Below are 21,942 nucleotides of genomic sequence, written 5' to 3' on the forward strand. Positions count from 1 at the left end.
GGTGGTCCAGTGTGGCGATCCGAGGGGGGGCTGCGCTGATAAACAATCAGCGCGAACCCCCCCTGTCAGGAGAGCCGCCGATCGGCTCTCCTCTACTTGCGTCTGTCAGACGCGAGTGAGGAAGAGCCATCAACGGCTCTTCCTGTTTACATCGTGATCAGCCGTGATTGGACACGGCTGATCACGTGGTAAAGAGTCTCCACCGGAGGCTCTTTACCGAGATCGGAGATGCAGGGTGTCAGACTGACACCCCGCATCACCGATCGCCGCGATGCGCGCCCCCACGGGCCCGCGCGGCATGAAATCCTGCAGGACATTCTAGAACAGTGGTCTCAAAGTACCGGCCCGCGGGCCATTTGCGGCCCGCGGACCAGTTATAAATGGCCCGCAGGCAGGGTGGAAGTGGGGGGAGCAAAGAGTAAAAAAAAAAAAAAAAAAAAAAAACATTTTTTTTTTTTTTTTTTGTGAGCTGGTGCTATCTGGTGGTGAGCCGTTGGTATTACAAGTTATTACCACCAGATGTGAGCTGGCGCCATCTGGTGGTGGCCGTTGGTATTACAAGTTAAGCATTACAAGTTAAACAGCAATTCTAATGTCATTTTACACTATTTTCACTGCCATCTTCTTCCCTCTAATTAGAACCCCCAAACATTATATATATTTTTTATCCTAACACCCTAGAGAATAAAATGGCAATCGTTGCAATACTTTCTGTTACGCCGTATTTGCGCAGCGGTCTTACAAGCGCACTTTTTTGGGAAAAAATTACACTTTTTTTTTATTAAAAAATAAGACAACAGTAAAGTTATCCCCATTTTTTTTAATATTATGAAAGATAATGTTACGCCAAGTAAATTCATACCCAACATGTCACGCTTCAAAATTGCGTCCGCTTGTGGAATGCCGACAAACTTTTTTACCCTTTAAAATCTCCATAGGTGACGTTTAAAAAAATCTACATGTTGCATGTTTTAAGTTACAGAGGAGGTCTAGTGCTAGAATTATTACTCTTGCTTTACCAATCGCAGCGATACCTCACATGTGTGGTTTGAACACTGTTTACATATGCGGGCGCTGCTCACGTATGTGTTCGCTTCTGCGTGCAAGCCCGTCGGGACGGGGTGCGTTTGCTGGCTCCTAGATTCCAAGCAAATTTGTCAAACCCTGCCTTACACCAGTGCTGGTGGTAATAATGCGCTCGCTGACACCAGTGCTGGTGGTAATAATGCGCTCGCTGACACCAGTGCTGGTGGTAATAATGCGCTCGCTGACACCAGTACTGTTGTTTTTGAAGTTTGAAAGTTTGCATGCGGCCCCCCATGGCATATGAAAACTTGTCTTGTGGCCCTCAGGTAATTTGAGTTTGAGACCCCTGTTCTAGAACGTCCTGTCAGGATTTCATAACCACTTCCCGGACGTAAATCGGCTATAGGCCGGGCGGGAAGTGGTTAAAAAAAAACCGCCATTTTTTACAACACGAAAAATAATGGTGTGTACGCGGCATTTGACTCTCTATAAACGCTGACAGATCCAGGAATTGGCTGTAAAGATACGGAGGAAGTCAGTCACTGAATGGGATTGTCCCAGAACTCTCAGTGGTCAGAGATCACATGCTGAGTCTTATGTATCTTCCTCGGTTTGCTCAGCCGGGGCTCCTCCATTAAATGGCAATCAATATTTATTGTGGGAGAACTCCGTACAATGAAGAAGATTACTGGCCAGCTGTAGAACAAACACTGCAACAAAAGCACTTCGACATCCACCTTGAAGGCAAACAGAGCTTTATGTAGGAGCAGTTCCCATGAATGAGGAGCAGGCAGATGCTAAATGAACCGCGTCTACAGCTACAGCCAGGGCTTATGACCGCTAAATGCCAGGATTGCCCAACATCATGCTAAGAGATAGGCAGAGTGTTCCCTGTGCAAAGTGCATGTTCTCTTCTGCTGCTTCCTTATTATTTCACATCTAGAAATTCAGCTACACTTGGCATTGAGCAAAATATATATTCAGCATACAGGGCCGCCATCAGGAATTATGGGGCCCCTTAAACAGCTTCAGACATGGCCCCCCTGCCACGAATTGAGAAATTCCCAGCACTGTGTCCCCCTGACTCCCCAGCCTTCTTGATCCTCCAGTACCGTGCCCAGGGCCGCCATCAGGAATTATGGGGCCCCTTACACAGCTTCAGACATGGCCCCCCTGCCGCCTGAAATTGAGAAGCGGGGGGGGGGGGGGCTGCCACGAATTGAGAAGCGGGGGGCCCCTTTACAAAAAAAAAAGAAATAAAGAAAAATGTATATTAAAAAAGGGGGTGGGCCCTTTAATAAAAATAAAAAAAAATTCAAAATATATTAAAAAAAATATATGTTTATTTTTCTTTTTTCAAGGGGGGGTTACCATCTGGGGCCCTGGGGACCTCTGGGCCCTTTAATAATAATAATAATGTACATATATATATATATATATATATATATATATATATATATATATATATATATATATATATATAAATAAATTACAAAAAAGGGGGGTTGCCATCCGGGACCTTAATAAAAATAAAAATAAAAAAATAAACATTCATAAAAAAAAGGGGGGGGGTTGCCATCCAGGGCCCTGGGGACCTCTGGGCCCTTTAATAAAAAATATATATAAACAAAAATAAACATTTATAAAAAAAATAAAAAATAAATGGGGCCCTGGGAAAATATATATATATATATATATATATATATATATATATATATATATATATATATAAATAATATAATTTTTTTTCTAAAAAAAGGGGGGTTGCTATCCAGGGCCCTGGGGACCTCTGGGCCCTTTATTAATAATAATAATAATAATAATAATAATATTATATATATATATATATATATATATATATATATATATATATATATATATATATATATAAATAAAATAAATAAAAAAATATATACATTTTTTTTTTTTATAAAAAAAGGGGGGGTTGTCGTCCGGGGGCCATGGGGATCTCTGGGCCCCAGGGGACCTCTGGACCCCTAAAAAAAAAATTGTCCCTTTAGTAAAAAAATAAAATGAAAATATATCAAGAAATATATATATATTTTTTATAAAAAATAAAATAAAAAAGGGGGGTTACCACCCGGGGCCCTGGGGGCCTCCGAGCCCCTGGGGACCTCCAGACCTCTAAAAAAAAATTGGTCCTTTAATAAAAAATAAAATAAAGATATATTATAAAAATATATTTTTTTTATAAAAAATAAATAAAAGGGGGGGTTTCCATCTGGGGCCTTAGGGGCCTCCGGGCCACTGGGGACCTCCGGACACCTAAAAAAAAAAAGCGGGTTGCCATCCGGGCCCCTGGGGACCAACGGGCCCCTTACAGGTGTACTGCCTGTACCTCCATGTACCACCCCTGACAGTGCCCTTCTGACCCTCCATGACCGTGCCCTCCTGACCCTCCAGTACCGTGCTCTCCTGACCCTCCAGTACGAGGCTTTTTTACGGTAAAAAAAATTGGATATTTATTATAGCAAAAAGTAAAAAATATTGGGGTAGATTCATAAAGAAGTTACGCTGGCGTATCTATTGATACGCCGCGTAAATTCAAAGCTGCGCCGGCGTATCTTCTTTCTGTATTCAGAAAACAAGATACGCCGAAATTAGGCTAAGATCCGACTGGCGTAAGTCTCTTACGCCGTCGTATCGTAGTTGCATATTTACGCTGGCCGCTAGGTGGCGCTTCTGTCAATTTACGCGAGGAATATGCAAATTAGGTAGATACGCCGATTCAGAAACGTACGTCCACCCGGCGCATTTTTTTTTACATCGTTTACATTAGGCTTTTTCCGGTGTAAAGTTACCCCTGCTATATGAGGCGTATCCTATGTTAAGTATGGACGTCGTTCCCGCGTTGAATTTTGAAAATTTTACGTCGTTTGCGTAAGTCGTCCGTGAATGGGGCTGTGCGTAATTTACGTTCACGTCAAAAGCATTGTTTTTTTGCGGGTTAATTTGGAGCATGCGCACTGTGTTACTTTCACGGACGGCGCATGCGCCGTTAGTCAAAAACGTCATTTACGTGGGGTCATGTTTTATTTGCATAAAACACGCCCACCTCTTCACAATTTGAATTAGGCGCGCTTACGCCGGCAGATTTACGCTACGCCGCCGTAACTTAGGGCGCAGGTTCTTGGTGAATACAGAACCTGCCTCACTAAGTTACGGCGGCGTAGCGTATCTGAGATACGATACGCCCGCAGAAATTTACACCATTCTACCTGAATCTACCCCATTGTGTTTTTTTTCAAAATTGACGCTCTTTTTTTGTTTATAGCACAAAAAATAGGCGATCAAATACCACCAAAAGAAAGCTCTATTTGTGGGAAAAAAAGGACGTCAATTTTGTTTTGGGAGCTACGTCGCACGACCGCGCAATTGTCAGTTAAAGGGACGCAGTGCCGGAAGCTGAAATTTCGCCTGGGCAGGAAGGGGGTATATGTGCCCAGTAAGCAAGTGGTTAAAGTCGCAGTGACTGGAATAGGTTCCATTACTACTTTGATGGGACTTTGATGCGACTTTGAGTGGCAGAGAGTGTAAAAGTCACACTCGAAATTGCGTGACTTTGGAGTGTGAATGGAGATTTATTCCCCAGCTCCAAGCAGTTCATGACACAGCACAGTCCAATACTTCCCCGCGGCACAAACGTTTTTTCTTATCACAAGCATTTTAGGAAATATAGCGTAATAATAGTTGTCGTGCTCAGAGTTGTCACACGATGTGAGTTGATATTTAACAAGTTATTGGAGGGATTCCTTAGCAATGTCACAATAGCTCCATGCAATATTCAGCTATAAATACCTTTTTATTGGAGAGTCCCGATTTATGGTCATAGTTATATAGTTATAAAGTTATATATATATAGTTATATATCTTGTACACATGCAACCCATCTAGAAATATGTTACAGAATGTGGGTGGATTGTAAAAATTGCCATAGATACTGTACTGTTTACAGATGAGTACCTTGCCATACTAGACTATGTATGTGTGACTCTATAGAATGCTGCAAGAGAAGGGAGCCACTCTGAAACAGAAAACCTGGGTCCTACCAGTGGCGGCTGGTGGTTTTTGTTTTTGGGGGGGGGGGGGGTTGGCAAACAACCAAACCCCCCCACCCCCGTGGCAACTCAAATCCCCCACCACCACCCCCCTGCTGTCCGCTGTCAACTGGTCGGTCCACCAGGCATCCATGCAGCGATGGCGGGGACAAGCATCCATGCGGCGGCTGCGGGGACTGGGCAACCATGCAGCGACGGCAGGGACTGGGCATCAATGCAGCGGTGGCGGGGTCCGGGCATCCAGGCAGCGGTGGCGGGGATCATGCAACCATGATCCCCGCGACTCTTCTCCTCCTCGCTTACACTGTGCGTCTCCTCCCCTCCTCCTAGGCATCCAATAGTATCGCATGTCCTTTCAGCCAATCGGTCTCGGGAGGATCAGCGTTGCAACAGCGAATATTCATTCGCTGTTGCAACACACCTGGGTGGGACTCTATAGAATGCTGCAAGAGAAAGGAGCCACTCTGAAACAGAAAACTTGGGTCCTACCAGTGGCGGCTGGTGGTTTTTGTTTGGGGGGAGGGGGGGTCGGTAAACCACCAAACCCCCCACCCCTGTGGCAACTCAAATCCACCACCCCCCTGCTGTCCGCTGTCAACTGGTCGGTCCACCAGGCATCCATGCAGCGATGGCGGGGACAAGCATCCATGCGGCGGCTGCGGGGACTGGGCAACCATGCAGCGGCGGCAGGGACTAGTTGGGGGGGGGGACTACCCAGTGTCACTATTTTCCCTGAAATGGAGGTTTTGAAATTTGAAAGAATTCTCTATTCCTGCCTAAATTCTGTTGTCATCTGGAATGACGTCTGGCCGTCTAGCCACGCCTGTCTATTTTCAGTAGCGAATCAGTGGCCACTTCCCCAGAGTCTCCGCCCATTTCAGGAAGCCCCGCTGTGCTGCACACACACCCTGGGTAGGGTGACCACGTGTCCCGCTGGGTCCCTCTCAAACTAAGGTACATGATGCATGACCTCGGCAAGGCAGGACGCGGTGGTGGGGACCATGGATGCGCATCCCCCAAAGGTGGGTACTGCACCTGAAACTCGGGCCCCGCAAGAACGAACCCGCCAAAAACGGCCGCCACAGATATATCCCCCCCCCCCCTCCCAGCATGCCCAACAAAGGAAAAACTCCTCTGATTGGCTGCTGAAAGGAGGTGGATCCCCCAGAACCCCTCTAGCGCCAACTGCCGCCCAGGAGTGACAACGCACCCCTGGGCGCGCAGACTGACCCACAGGACAGATTCTGGAATTGGCAGCAGCCTAAATTTCCATAATTCGTGAATGGGAGTGATTAAGCCTCCCATTCCCCACTAGTTTTAGTGTAGCGCCCGTACTGAAAGTAGGGGGGCGCTACATGAAGATTTGTATTGAAGTGAATAGTCTGCTGACGGTTTCGGATGACATCGATTTCCTAAATGATGGGTCTTCAAACTACAGCCCTCCAGTTGTTCAGGAACTACAATTCCCATCATGCCTAGTCATGTCTGTGAATGTCAGTGTGTTACAATGCCTTATGGGATGTGTAGTTCTACAACAGCTGGAGGGCCGTACTTTGAGGATCCCTGAACTAGAACACTTACCGGCCAACTTTTGATTTTGTTTTTTGTTCTCATTTATTGTATATCAGTTACGGACGTTTCCTGAACGCAACTGAGAAAAGAGTAAAACTCGGAGTTATCTGCTGACTGTTAGCCGCAAAAGAGAAGATCACACGCCTTTGCGCAGACAGAGGAAGTGGTCATGTGGTGATAACATTCGATGTACAAACACATCCTCATTTCAGCAACCCTCGCATGCAATCCACGAATGAAACAAGATGACTATGTACAATGCTATTATTTGTAGACCGCCGTGGCTACACCGGCCTTTTGGAAACTCCAGATGCCCGGCGCTTATATTCATCCAATGACTATCTTTCTTCTATTTCCATCTGGTGATCTGGCCAGCAAGTCTGTTGTTTTTCAAAAGCACAAGCTCTCCAGCAGAATGTATCAGTTTACAAAGATGAGACAATTCACTTAACTACTACAGATACGCGCTATCGTCAAAAGACGTCTGCAGCGCGGACCTGAAGTGCTGAGTGGACGTCTTTACATGTCCTATTGTGCCGCTGGGGGGCGCGCAGCGGGTAAACACTGTCCCGGCGCATCGCTGGGAAGCCGATGCGTGTACCTGGTGGCCGCGATGTCCGCCGGGTACACGCAATCATCTGTAACACAGCAGGGACTGTTTACACACAGAGCTCCACGTGCTCTCAGAGGAGAGGAGACCGATCTGTGTCCCTTGTACATAGGGACACAGCATCGGTCACCTCCCCCAGTCACCCCCCTCCCCTCACACAGTTAGAACACACCCAGGGAATACATTTAACCCCTTCCTCACCCCCTAGTGTTAACCCCTTCCCTGCCAGTCACATTTATACAGTAATTAGTGCATTTTTATAGCACCTATCGCTGTATAAATGTGAATGGTCCCGAAATTGGGTCAAAAGTGTCCGATATGTCCGCCACAATATCGCAGGCCTGACAAAAAAAAACGCAGATCGCCGCCATTACTAGTAAAAAATAAATCATAAATCTATCCTCTACTTTGTAGGCGCTATAACTTTTGCGCAAACCAATCAATAAACGCTTATTGCGATTTTTTTTAACAAAAATATGTAGAAGAATACGTATCGGCCTAAACCGCGGAAAAAAATATTTAAATAAAAAAAAAAATGGGATATTATTATAACAAAAAGTAAAAAATATTGTGTTTTTTTTCAAAATTTTCTGTATTTTTCTGTTTATAGCGCAAAAAATAAAAATCGCAGAGATGATCAAATACCACCAAAAGAAAGCTCTATGTGTGGGAAAAAAATGATAAAAATATAATTTGGGTACAGTGTTGTATAATCGCGCAATTGTCATTCAAAATGCGTCAGCGCTGAAAGCTGAAAATTGACACGAAGGGGCTTTAAGTGCCCAGTAATGAAGTGGTTAAAGAGGGGTTTCAGTCTTAAAAAAAAAAAGAAAAAATTAAAGGTCAGCAGCTACAAACACTGTAGCTGCTGACTTTTAATATTAGGACACTTACTGGTCCAGTGATCCTGCGATGTCGGCGACCCTAGCTGATTCGTCAATTAGCTTTGGGTGCAGGCGCTGGCATCTGTAGTAAGGGGAACAGGAAGAAAAGCCTTGTGGCTTCACAGTTTCCTACTGCGCATGCGCGAGTCGCACTACACTTTCTGAAAGGTCCCGCCATCTTCTGGGACCTGTGTGTGTCCCAGAAGGCAGCGGGGGAGGGATGAGGGGCTGGAAATTTCATGCTGCCTTTCAGTGCCACCTATCATTGCTCCTTAGTGCTGCATATCAGTTCCTCCTCGTCAGTGCCCTTCATTGGAGCCCATCAGTGCCCATCAGCGCCACCTATCAGTGCTCATCAGTGCTGCATATAAGTGCCCTTCAGTGGAGCCCATCAGTGACCTTCAGTGCCGCCTATCAGTGCTCAACAGTGCTGCATATCAGTGCCTCCCAGGGGCGGACTGACAACTCATGGGGCCCCCGGGCAATAGAAGATTATGGGGCCCCCGGGCTTACAGATGGCCACCACGCCAGGAGGCAGTGCAGAGGCGGGGCAGCTAAAATCTACATTTTTATAGTAATCAATGCATTTTTATAGCACTGATCGCTACAAAAATGCAAATGGTCCCAAAAATGTGTCAAAAGTGTCCGAAGTGTCCGCCATAATGTCGCAATACCGAAAAAAAAAATCGCTGATCGCCGCCATTACTAGTAAAAAAAAAAAATATTAATAAAAATGCCATAAAACTATCCCCTATTTTGTAGACACTATGGGCCAGATCCACAAAGAACTTACGGCGGCGTATCTATTGATACGCCGCGTAAGTTCTACGATGCGTCGTCGTATCTTTGTTTTGTATCCACAAAACAAAATACGCCTGAATGTGGGCTCGATCCGACTGATGTACGCCTTAGTACGCCGTCGGATCTTAGGTGCATATTTACGCTGGCCGCTAGGTGGCGCTTCCGTTGATTTCCGCGTAGAGTATGCAAATTAGCTAGATACGCTGATTCTCAAACGTACGTCCGCCTGGCGCATTTTTTTACGTCGTTTACGTAAGGCTTTTTTCGGCGTAACGTTACCCCTGCCTCTATGAGGCGAACGCAATGTTAGGTATGGACGTCGGGACAGCATCGAATTTTTTGTCGTTTGCGTAAATCGTTTGCGAATAGGGCTTTGCGTAAGTTACGTTCACGTCGAAAGCATCGACTATTTGCGACGTGAATTCGCGCATGCGCACTGGGATACGTCCACGGATGGCGCATGTGCCGTTCGTAAAAAGCGTCAATTACGTGGGGTCATACCAGATTACCATACAACACGCCCACTCCAAGCCTGCTTTGAATTACGCGGGCTTAAGCCGGCAGATTTACGTTACGCCGGCCCGCATATGGGAGCAAGTTCTTTGTGGATACTCTAGGGGCCACTCTGATTTACGGCGGCATAGGGCATATGAGATGTGCTACGCCCGCCTAAATATACGCCTGTTTTTGTGGAACTTTTGTGCAAACCAATCAATAAACGCTTATTGCGATTTTTTTTTTTTTTTAAGAAAAATAGGTAGAAGAATACGTATCGGCCTAAACTGAGGAAAAAAAATGTTTTTTATATATTTTTGGGGGATATTAAAGGAGTTCTCTAAGCTAAAACTTTAAACCCCGCTGTGCCCGGGCTGTAAAACTATACAAAATAAACTTTCACTTACCTGCCTACGATCCCCCGTTGTTCCGATATCGCCGTCCCGTTCTCCGGTCCCGGTCTGTTCCACTTCCTGTGGGTCGGTGACTCATAGTGCGCTCAGCCTATCAGCGGCCGCAGCAATGTCCCGTCGCGGCCGCTGATAGGCTGAGCGCACTGTGAGTCACCGACCCGCAGGAAGAGACCGGGACCGGAGAACGGGACGGCGATATCGGAACAACGGGGGATCGTAGGCAGGTAAGTGAAAGTTTATTTTGTATAGTTTTACAGCCCGGGCACAGCGGGGGTTAAAAGTTTTAGCTTAGAGAACTCCTTTAATTATAGCAAAAAGTAAAAAATATTCATTTTTTTTTCAAAATTGTCGCTCTATTTTTGTTTATAGCGCAAAAGAAAAAAACCGCAGAGACGATCGAATACCACCAAAAAAAAGCTCTATTTGTGGGGAAAAAAATGACGTCAATTTTGTTTGGGAGTCACGTCGCACGACCGCGCAATTGTCTGTTAAAGCGACGCAGTGCCGAATCGCAAAAAAGGGCCTGGTCATTGACCAGCAATATGGTCCGGGGCTGAAGTGGTTAAGCACTTCACATGCATAAAAATGTATCAGAGAACAGAACTTCCCAATACAAAAGCGGAGAGACAGAGGCGGCATGTAGACAAAACCTCAAACTGGTGACTCACCCGGCTGCTGCCTACTACATCCGATGCACACAGCACGGGGTGATCTGTGCCCCCCTTCTATCCAGAAATCACTGCCGCCCGCTCACTACGAAACTTCCCCAGTGTATGAAACTCATGAACAGAACAAGAATTTACACTCCGTCCACTTTATTAGGTACACCTGTTCAATGGCTTGGTAACACAAATTGCTAATCAGCCAATCACAGGGCAGCAACTCAATGCATTTAGGCATCTAGACGTGGTGAAGACGATTTGCTGCAGTTAAAACCGAGCATCAGAAGGGAGAAGAAAGGGGATTTAGGTGACTTTGAACGTGGCATGGTTGTTGGTGCCAGACGGGCCAGTCTGAGGATTTAAAAAACTGCTGAGGCTAGATTCAGAAAGAATTTACGCCGGCGTATCCATAGATACGCCGCGTAAATTCAAATCTGCGCCGGCGTATCTTCTTTCTGTATTCAGAAAGCAAGATACGCCGAAATTTAGCTAAGATCCGACTGGCGTAAGTCTCTTACGCCGTCGTATCTGAGTTGCATATTTACGCTGGCCGCTAGGTGGCGCTTCCGTCGATTTACGCAAGGAATATGCTAATTAGGTAGATACGCCGATTCACAAACGTACGTACGCCCGGCGCATTTTTTTTACGCCGTTTACGTTAGGCTTTTTCCGGCGTAAGGTTACTCCTGCTATATGAGGCGTACGCAATGTTAAGTATGGACGTCGTTCCCGCATCGAATTTTAAATTTTTTTACGTCGTTTGCGTAAGTCGTTCGCGAATAGGGCTCTACGTAAGTTACGTTCACGTCTAAAGCAATGGACGATTTGCGGCGTAATTTCGAGCATGCGCACTGGCATTCTTTCACGAACGACGCATGCGCCGTTCGTATAAAACGTCAAATATGCGGGGTCACAGTAAATTTAGATAAAACACGCCCACAACATCCAAATTTGAATTAGGCGGGCTTACGCCGGACCACATACGTTACGCCGCCGTAACTTAGGGCGTAAGTTCTTTCTGAATACGGAACTTGCTCCCTAATTTACGTCGGCGTACAACATTACGCAGGGCTATCTGAATCTAGCCCCTGATCTACTGGGATTTTCACACACAGCCATCTCTCGGGTTTACAGAGAATGGTCCGAAAAAGAGAAAATATCCAGTGAGCGGACGTTGTATGGAGGAAAATGCCTTGTTGAGGTCAGAGGAGAAAACGCAGACAGGTTCCAGAGGATGAAAGGCAACAGTAAGGCCCCTTGCTCAGCGGGGATCGGGTCGGATGTCAGCGCCATAGAGGAGCACGGAGCGCCCTGTTCAGGTCCGCCTAAAAAACTGTCAGGAGGACCTGTGCAGTTAGTTTTGCACAGGGTGGCCCCGATCCTCCTCTTCTGGGGTCCCACGGCACCCCTCGCGGCTTCTCCCTGCAATACATAACCCCTCTGGGAAGCTCTCTCCCAAGGGGGTTACCTCCCGTGTCATACATTTGGCGTCCATAGCCGCCGCGTTTATAACTCAGCCACGCCCCCCCCAGCAGCCGCGTCATTGGATTTGATTGACAGCAGCGGGAGCCAATGGCTGCGCTGCTATCAATCTATCTAATGAAGAGCCGAGAAGCCGTGGAGAGAGCGACGTGGGACAGCGCAAAAAATTAAAACCGCAGAGGTCATCAGATACCACCAAAAGAAATCTCTATTTGTGGGAAAAAAAAGGATGTCAATTTTGTTTGGGAGTCACGTCGCACGACCGCGCAATTGTCAGTTAAAGCGACGCAGTGCCGAATCGCAAAAAGTGGCCGGGTCATTTGGCAGCCAAATCCTCCGGGGCTGAAGTGGTTAAGCCCGGCCATCCACCTGCCAAACACATGTATTGTATATAACATTCGGCACAACAGTAGCCTTTACCTTGGTGAGGTGGCCCGGTTCGCTTCCTTCCTCCACAACGATCAGCTGGGCTCTCCCGTTTCTCTCATTATCGCGGATTCCGTTGGCCACTTGCGCGGCCTTAAAACGTTCGTATTTGTTGGCTGTTGATCCGCACCACTGGAAAATCTCCTGCAATACACAAGCAGAAAATGGAACACGTTAAAATTCAACTGCGGCGGCAAAGAAAAAAACGTTCATTGAAATATATTCCTTAGTAGCCACCAAGGATATGCTTTTGTAAAACCCAGATATCACCTTGTAAAAGAAGAGAGCAGAGCTATGGGAGGGACCCAGCAGGCCCCACCCACTATAGGCTGCCTGTAGAAAACTACAGGAGGGGGTGGAGACAAGACCAGTCACCCTGCACAAGGAGAGAGAGCAGCAGTAAGTGGTGGGAGGGACTCAGCAGGCCCCACCCACTACAGGCTGCCTGTAGAAAACTACAGGAAGGGGGTGGAGACAAGACCAGTGCCCCTGCACAAGGAGAGAGAGCAGCAGTGAGTGGTGGGAGGGACCCAGCAGGCCCCACCCACTACAGGCTGCCTGTAGAAAACTACAGGAAGGGGGTGGAGACAAGACCAGTGCCCCTGCACAAGGAGAGAGAGCAGCAGTGAGTGGTGGGAGGGACCCAGCAGGCCCCACCCACTACAGGCTGCCTATAGAAAACTACAGGAGGGGGTGGAGACAAGACCAGTCCCCCTGCAAAAGGAGAGAGAGCAGCAGTGAGTGGTGGGAGGGACCCAGCAGGCCCCACCCACTACAGGCTGCCTGTAGAAAACTACAGGAGGGGGTGGAGACAAGACCAGTCACCCTGCAAAAGGAGAGAGAGCAGCAGTGAGTGGTGGGAGGGACCCAGCAGGCCCCACCCACTACAGGCTGCCTGTAGAAAACTACAGGAAGGGGTGGAGACAAGACCAGTCCCCCTGCACAAGGAGAGAGAGCAGCAGTGAGCGGTCTTTATTGCACAGAGGGAAAGTCTCACACTGGATTACTGCACAGATCTGGAAGAAGTAAACAAAGCACACTGAGATTCAAGGAAGAATACACACGATGAATGGACCATATTTCTTTATCCTGGTTTATCTTTATTGTGTTTGATTAAATCAGTATTGTTTTGAAGGCAGCATCCCAAGTGGTAATGGGTAGACTGTGTCATGGGGGTACTCTGATGTGTTGGGGAAACTCTCATGTATAGGGGGGACTCTAATGTATAAGGGAGACTCTGATGTGAAAGGGGCCTCTGACGTGAAGGAGGGCCTCTGATGTGATGGGGGGGGGGGCTATGACATGAAGGGCTTACTCTGATAGGAGGGGGGCCTCTGACATAAAGGGCTTACTCTGATAGGACGGGGGGCCTCTGACATGAAGGAGGAACTCTGACCTAAAGAGGGGGCCTCTGACATGCCATGGGGCCTCTGATGTGATGGGGGGCTCTCACTTGATTCTCCTGATGACCTTCATATTAATGCTGTCTCTGGTAATGGTGTGTGGAAGTCATCAGGGCTTTCCTTCCTCAGAACCTCCAGCAAGGAGAACAGAGAGCAGCACAGTAGTGACATCACCAAGAACACCATAAGTAAGCTCCGGTGGGCAGAGTGAAACGCGTTGAGGGCTTGGCCTGGTCGGGGTCCAGGCTGAGCCGGTGACTTGTCCTTAAGGTTCCCCTAACGGCAAAGTTCCTTCAAGGACTGCGCAGGCGCAAATTTGCCGACGGAAATCTCCGAACCTCGCCGGGCATCCAGGCTCATTCTTTAACATCCCCGTGGATTGGAGGATGTTAAAAAAAGAGCCAGGAGGCCGAGCGAGCAGAGCGAGCGAAGCAAGGACGTGAGGCCGACTGGCCACTTTCCTCAAAATCCACGTCGCACTGGATGCCGGCCGAGGTTCAGAGATTTCCGTCGGCAAGTTTGCGCCTGCGCAGTCCTTAAAGGAATTTCTCGTTAGCCGTAACCATATCGGCAGATCAGATTGCGCCTGCGCAGGAACTTTCACGATAGCTGGAACCATATCGACAGATCACCGGCCATTCACTATTACACAGCAGGCTTTGACTTGATGTGTGGCTCCTGGGACACCTATGACTCTCTACCAGTGAAATCTCACTCCAAATCCTAAGGCTAGCAGCCACCTAGGGCGCAGCAGTGCCTTAGATCTCACACTGAAGATACATATCTATGGGGCCACAGAACAGGAGTGCCTAGGGCACTAGAGAATGTGTTTTTATTTTTAGGAGGAATTGCAGACAGAAGGGGCATTTTCTGGGTACGATAAAGCTTTTTAGGAAGCTACGGTGGGGTTCAGTATTCCTCTCCATGGACATTAAACTGAATTACATCAGAGAGAGAACATAGAACAAAACATGTTCTTTATTTTTTCTGGCTGGGCTCTCTTTCGTAAAACACAAATCTTATCTAACAATCTGCCTGTGAAATGTAACCCCATTCCCCAATCAGCACTGCTTACGTAAGTGAAAATTTCATGAACATTTTTTCTGTTGAGATTTCAATCTAAGATTTATCTCTGATGCAGCGTACACACGATAATTTTTTTTTCAGGCTCTAGAAAAAGCTAAGGGCCAGATTGAGGTAGGAGATACGACGGCGTATCTCTGAGTGTGAGGCGTCGTATCTTGGCGCCTGATTCAAAGAATCAGATACGCCAGAATTTGTCTAAGATACGACCAGCGTAAGTCTCCTACGCCGTCGTATCTTAACTGCATATTTACGCTGGCCGCTAGGGGCGTGTACGCCGATTTACGCCTAGAATATGTAAATCAGCTAGATACGCCTATTCATGAACGTACGCCCGGCCGTCGCAGTACAGATACGCCGTTTACGTAAGGCTTTTTCCTGTGTAAAGTTACCCCTGCTATAGGAGGCGCAGCCAATGTTAAGTATGGACGTCGGGCTAGCGACAAATTTTCCGTCGATTACGTTGTTTGCATAAGTCGTTTGCGAATAGGGCTGGGCGTAATTTACGTTCACGTCGAAAGCATTGGCTTTTTGCGGGTTAATTTGGAGCATGCGCACTGGGATACTTTCACGGACGGCGCATGCGCCGTTCGTAAAAAGCGTCATTTACGTGGGGTCACGATGATTTTGCATAAAACACGCCCACATCTTACAGATTTGTAAGCGTGGTGACGTACAACACGTACGACGGCACTATAAAGGGGAAGTTCCATGCGGATGGCGCCACCCTTTGGGCTGCTTTAGCTGATTTTGTGTTAGTAAAAGATGATTCGCACTTTTCTGTCTGTTACATCGTGATGAATGTGCTTACTCCATTACGAACGCTAGTTTTACCTGAACGAGCGCTCCCGTCTCATAACTTGCTTCTGAGCATGCACGGATTTTTCACGTCGTTAAAGCCCACACACGACCATTTTTTACAACCCCGAAAAAGGTCAACATTAAAAACGTTGTGAACGATACCCCGGAGTGCGATCCCGGAATTATCTGGGAAGCACATAAGGTGGTCATTAGAGGGGTTCTAATTAAACATGGGTCTAGAATAAAAAGGGAACGTACGGAAAAACTGAAAAAGTTACTGGAGGAATTGGCCATGTTGGAGAGTAGACATAAGCAGGCAGGATTTACAACAGGAGAGGAAGAGGTGGTGAGGAAAAGAAGGGAAATTACAGATCTTTTGTACTATAAAGCTCAAGCAGCAATACAGAGGTGTAAAAAGTATGCATACGAATCAGGAGATAAGTGTGGGAAGGGATTGGCTAGATTATTACGTGAACAGAAGACGAGTAACTATATCCCATGTATCAAACCATTAAAGAAACAGAAAGTTTTTAAACCAAAGGATATAGCGAAAGAGTTTCAAGAATATTATAGCTCTCTCTATAATATAAAAAGTAAACCCCCGATCAAAGGAAAGATCGACCAGTATCTTATGGAATCAGCAATACCAAAACTAATGGAAGCAGATAAAGAGAAGCTAGATGCCCCTATAGTTGAAGAAGAAATCAAAGTAGCAGTTAATTCAATGAAACAGGGGAAAGCGCCTGGGCCCGACGGGTATACGGGTCAATACTATAAAACTCTTTTCCCATCGCTATTGAAATATATGACGAAATTCTTTAACGCACTAGGGACATCAGCTAGCTTTACGAAAGAAACTTTACTGGCCTATATTTCGGTGATACCGAAAGAGGGGAAAGACTTGAGTTTGTGTGAAAGTTATAGGCCGATTTCGTTACTAAATTTAGACGTGAAAATCTTCGCTAAGATCCTGGCAAATAGAATACAACAATATATCCCAGAACTGATACATTTGGACCAGGTGGGATTTGTCCCCACACGGGAAGCACGCGACAACACGATAAAAGCCATTAACTTAGTACAGATTGTAAACAAAACACAGACACAATGTGTACTATTAAATACAGACGCAGAAAAGGCCTTTGACAGGGTGAATTGGAGCTATATGAGGGCAGTTTTACAACATGGAGGTTTTGGAGATAAAATTATAAAATGGATACTGTCTATGTACTCTGGCCTGACGGCCCAAGTTCGGGCCAACGGAATAGTATCAGAACCCTTCCAGATATGGAATGGTACAAGACAGGGGTGCCCCCTGTCCCCGCTCCTCTTCGCCCTGTCGCTAGAACCCTTCCTGTGTACCGTACGCTTAAATAAAAATATATCAGGAATACACATAGGAAAAAACCATTGCAAAATATCTGCATACGCAGATGACATGCTGTTCACACTCACGAAACCACTGATCTCTATCCCGAACCTAATGAGGGAATTCGAGAAATATGGCTCTCTCTCGAACTTAAGTATTAACTTCAGTAAATCAGAAGCAATGGGAATTAACGTCCCACAAACATTAATAAATCACTTAAAACAAAAATGTAAGTTTAAATGGACAGAAAAAGCATTAACATACCTGGGTATACAACTTTCAGGGAGAGTAGATAAGATTTTTGAATTAAATTTTCCACCATTGCTTCAGAAGGTGAAGATACTACTGGATAAGTGGAACCAGGGGTTCCACACCTGGTTAGGCCAATGTAATGTCATTAAGATGAGTATGCTTCCAAAAATCCTTTACTTATTGCAAACATTACCAATCCATATCCCAGCGCAGTTTTTCAAACAATGCCAGAGAGTCATCTTCAAGTTTATTTGGGCACACAAAAATCCCAGAATACAAAGAAAACAACTAATGTATACCAAACAACAGGGAGGTCTGGGAGTGCCAGATATACGGAAGTACTACTATGCTGCCCACTTGAACAGATTAATAGACTGGAATAGGCACGCAGACACTAAACTCTGGGTACAAATTGAACAATCCCAATCTAAAACGCCATTAGAAAGGGCACCATGGTGGTATGCTTCATTTCCAAAAGAACTTAACAAAAACCCGATACTGGGAAATACAGTGAAGATATGTGTAACAGCTTTTTCCATGATGGGCATGGACCCTAGGACCTCTCCACTATACCCAGTACTGGGAAACCCCCTTTTTCCCCCGGGAGATGAGGATGGAGTTTTCCGAGACTTAAGGGAGGGGGGGTGTAGACAGGTAGTGAGTTATATACGAAGGGGAAGATGGCTCACAATAGCTGAACTGATGGAACAAGGGGGGGGATTCCATCTAAAGTTTTGGAATGCACTCCAGATGGTTCACTTTTTGAATACATTACCAAACCCAGGGGTTTTCAAAAGACCAATTACGAGAATTGAAAAAATGTGTAGCGAGAGGGGAAGATTACAACATACACTATCATTATGTTATGATATATTGACACAGTCAGGGAATCATCCTCTGAAATGTGTCCAGGATTGGGAACAGGAACTAAAAAAGGTATTTAGCACGGAACAGCGACAATGCATATATAAACGAATACATAAAACATCAATATGCGCAAGGACACAGGAGACAAATTATAAGATATTCGCGAGGTGGTACAGGACACCGGAAAGATTAAACAAAATCTTCCCGGAGGTGTCAGATAAATGTTGGAGGTGCCTGGGGAATAAAGGGACGTTGTTACACATATTCTGGGACTGCCCTTTGATAAGGAGCTTTTGGCTGGAGATTAAAAGGATACTTCAGATATGCTCAGAATATGAGATACCGGAAGATCCAGAATTCTACCTCTTACATGTGAACTAAATACAAGAGAAAGCATATAGGGAGACAAGTCTAGGTCATCTATTAGATGCTGCAAAAATGTGCATAACAAAAAAATGGAAGTCCTCAACATCACCCACAATAGAGATGTGGATAAATAAAGTAAAAGAAATCAGTAAATTAGAAGAATTAATACAAACAGCACAACACCAAAAGGAAAGATATTTAAGAATTTGGACACCCTGGAAATCTTTTATAGACTCCAGGGCTTGAGGGGGGGGAATGGGGGTGTGGGATAATGGAGAGAGTATGGGCGAATTTTTTTTTTTTTTTCCTCCTTTTCTTTATGGTTTTGTTCTCTTTTCTGGTTTATATATCTTTTTTTCTCTTTCTTTTCTTCTCTTTGCTCCTCTAACAGATGGGTAGGAGTGTTTAGGATCACATCCATAGGTTAGAGGGGATACGCTACAGAACGCAGTGGCAAGGTCAACCTATGTGAATTGTATATATATATAATGAAGATGTGTACAACAACAGTATCTTAAAAGTAATAAGCACTGCTATAATTGTATAATGTATAATGTTTTATTAATGTGTATCTAAATAAAACAAAATAATCAGAAAAAACGTTGTGAAAAAATAGAGCATGTCTGAAAAGAAATGTGGCCGTTTTTCAGAACCTGAAAAATGCGCTGAAGCCCACGCACGATCGATCGTTCTTCACAACATTAAAAAAAAAACATAATTTTTTAGAAACCGAAAAACAGTCGTGTGTACGCGGCATGAGAAGCAGTGGCCCTCTGATTCCTCTTGTATAGAATTGTATGGTAACGGTACTGTTTGCACTATCATTGTAAAGCGTGGTGCAAATTGTTGGCCCTATATAAATCCTGTATAATAATAATAATAAATATCCTTATGCTATTTCAGTAAAGTGGGGTACCCACCAGTGGCGGCTGGTGTTTTTTGAGGGGGCAAACAACCACTAATCCCCCCGAGCAGCACAGCCCCCCCGCGCTGTTTGCCGGTGGGTCCGGCACTTACACCATCGCGGCGTGTGGCAGGCACCGTGGTGCAGCAGCTAGGCTCCGAGTCCTCTCCTGCATGGTGGCTTCCAGTTCCTCCCCTTCTCCTCCTAGGCGTCCAATAGGCTCGCCTGTCCTTTCAGCCAATCTGGTGACCGGTGTCAAAACCCGCTTCCTGGCCGGGAGGAGGATCAGTGTTACAACAGTGAAAATTGATTCGCTGTTGTAACACACCTGGGTGGGATCAGAGGGCATTCTCTGCGACCCGAGCCCACCCTATATTGAAGTTGTGGCTCTAATTGATGCTTTAAAAAAAAAAAAAAAACGTCCTTTCACATTGGAATCCATGAGCCAGTGTCCAGAAAGGGGCCAGGCGCATGGATAGGCAGAGTCGGTGCTACCACTACGCAAACTAGGCAGCCACCTAGGGTGCACTGCTGCCTAGGGCTCCCGGCCACTGGTGTTCCTACTCTGTTCTCTCTGCAGCAAGCAACTAAGTCTCAGCATCAGCAGGCAGCCGCACATAGTTTCATAGGCACAATGGCGGCGGAGGACTGTGTCTGTGTCCTGAATCCCGGATGAATGGAAGTAAGCAAACATTCATTGATGGGCACTGGTAGGATGCATTGATGGGCGCTGGTGAGGCTGCATTTGATGGGTGCTAGTAGGCTGCATTTGATGGGTGCTGGATGAGGGTGCATCTAGTGGGCACTGGTAGGCTGCATTGATGGGTGCTGGTAGGCTAGATTGATGGGCACTGGTAGGCTGCATTTGATGGGCACTGGTAAGGCTGCATTGATGGGCGGTGGTGAGGCTGCATTGATGGGCGCTGGTGAGGCTGCATTTGATGGGCGCTGGTGAGGCTGCATTTGATGGGCGCTGGTGAGGCTGCATTTGATGGGCACTTCATTAAAAAGGTGGGGTATACATGGACAGGGCAAAGATGTGGAGTCAGGGGTGGAGCCAAGGGGGGAGGCGGCAAAATTAGATTTTGCCTAGGGTGTCAAAAATCCTTGCACCAGCCCTGTGGATAGGGGAGGCGGTAATGGACAGGGGGGGGCGCCCCTGGTACCCACTAGAAAAAAATTGGGCGAACGATAGTCCGATTTTCCTCGTTGTTTCACAGCCAATCAGTACCATTGAAAGAAAATGTGTTCGAAATTTCTCGTACGACAAATGTTTTTTTTTTTGTTGTTGCTTATTGTTTCTGATCATGCACAGTCTTTCGTTTCTGATTTATCTTGTACGAAAATCGTACGAAAAACATTGGCTCCTCCCAGCAGAATAATGTCACCATGTCACAAAGCTCCAATCATCTCACCACTGGACAATGAGGTCCCTGCACTCCAATGGCCTCCACACCTCACCACATCTCATCCAATAGAGGAGCTTTGGGATGTGGCGGAAGGAGATTCGGGAGATTGGCATCATGGATGTGCAGCCGACAAATCTGCAGCAACTGCGTGATGCCATCATGTCACTATGGGGCAAAATCTCTGAGGAATGTTCCCAACACCTTGTAGAATCTATGCCATGAAGAATGAAGGCAAAATGGGGTCCAACCCGGGACTAGCAAGGGGGACCTAATAAAGTGTCCGGTATTTGTATACAGGGCCGCCATCAGGTGGGTACAGGCAGTACACCTGTAAGGGGCCCGGAGGTCCCCAGGGGCCCGGACGGCAACCCCCTTTAAAAAAAAAAAAAAAGGATGGAAACCCCCCTTTTTTTTTTTTTTTTTTTTTAGAAAAAAAAATGTATATATTTTTATTTTATTTTTTATTAAAGGCCCATTTTTTTTTTTTTTAGGGGGTTGCCGTCCGGGCACAATATATTTGTATTTTCTTTTTTATTAAAGGGACATTTTTTTTTTTTTTAGGGGTCAGGAGGTCCCCAGGGGCCCGGAGATCTCCAGGGCCCCGGATGACAACCCCCCTTTTTTTTTTATAAAAAAAAAAACTTTTTTTTATATATATTTATATATATATATATATTATTAAAGGGCCCAGGATGGAATCTCCCCTTTTTTTTTATTATAAATGTCTATTTTTTTTATATATATACTTGTTTTTATTGATTTTTTATTAAAGGGCCCAGAGGTTTATTTATTTATTTTTTTTATTAAAGGGCCCAGAGGTCCCGGATGGCATTTAATTTCTTTTTATAAAAAATAATAATAATTAGTATGTGTATATATATATATATATATATATATATATATATATATATATATATATATATATGGCTCAGAGGTCCCCAGGGCCCCATATGGCAACCCCCCTTTTTAAAATATATATATACATATATATTTATTATTTCTTTTCATTAAAGGGCCCAGATGTCCCCCTTTTTTTTA

The 21,942-nt window shown here is 45.7% G+C and overlaps 1 protein-coding gene across 1 annotated transcript in view; it reads right to left on the reverse strand.

The window, feature by feature from the left end:
• The window catches only part of SCIN (scinderin), a 175,924-nt gene that overhangs the window by 84,961 nt on the left and 69,021 nt on the right, over window positions 1–21,942 (reverse strand). The window contains exon 4 of the mRNA XM_040352263.1: window positions 12,445–12,594. Coding sequence (XP_040208197.1) covers window positions 12,445–12,594 — 150 coding nt within the window. The remainder of the gene's footprint in view (window positions 1–12,444; window positions 12,595–21,942) is intronic.

The sequence above is a fragment of the Rana temporaria genome, chromosome 5 (genome assembly GCF_905171775.1).
Source record: "Rana temporaria chromosome 5, aRanTem1.1, whole genome shotgun sequence".
NCBI classification, from domain to species: domain Eukaryota; kingdom Metazoa; phylum Chordata; class Amphibia; order Anura; family Ranidae; genus Rana; species Rana temporaria.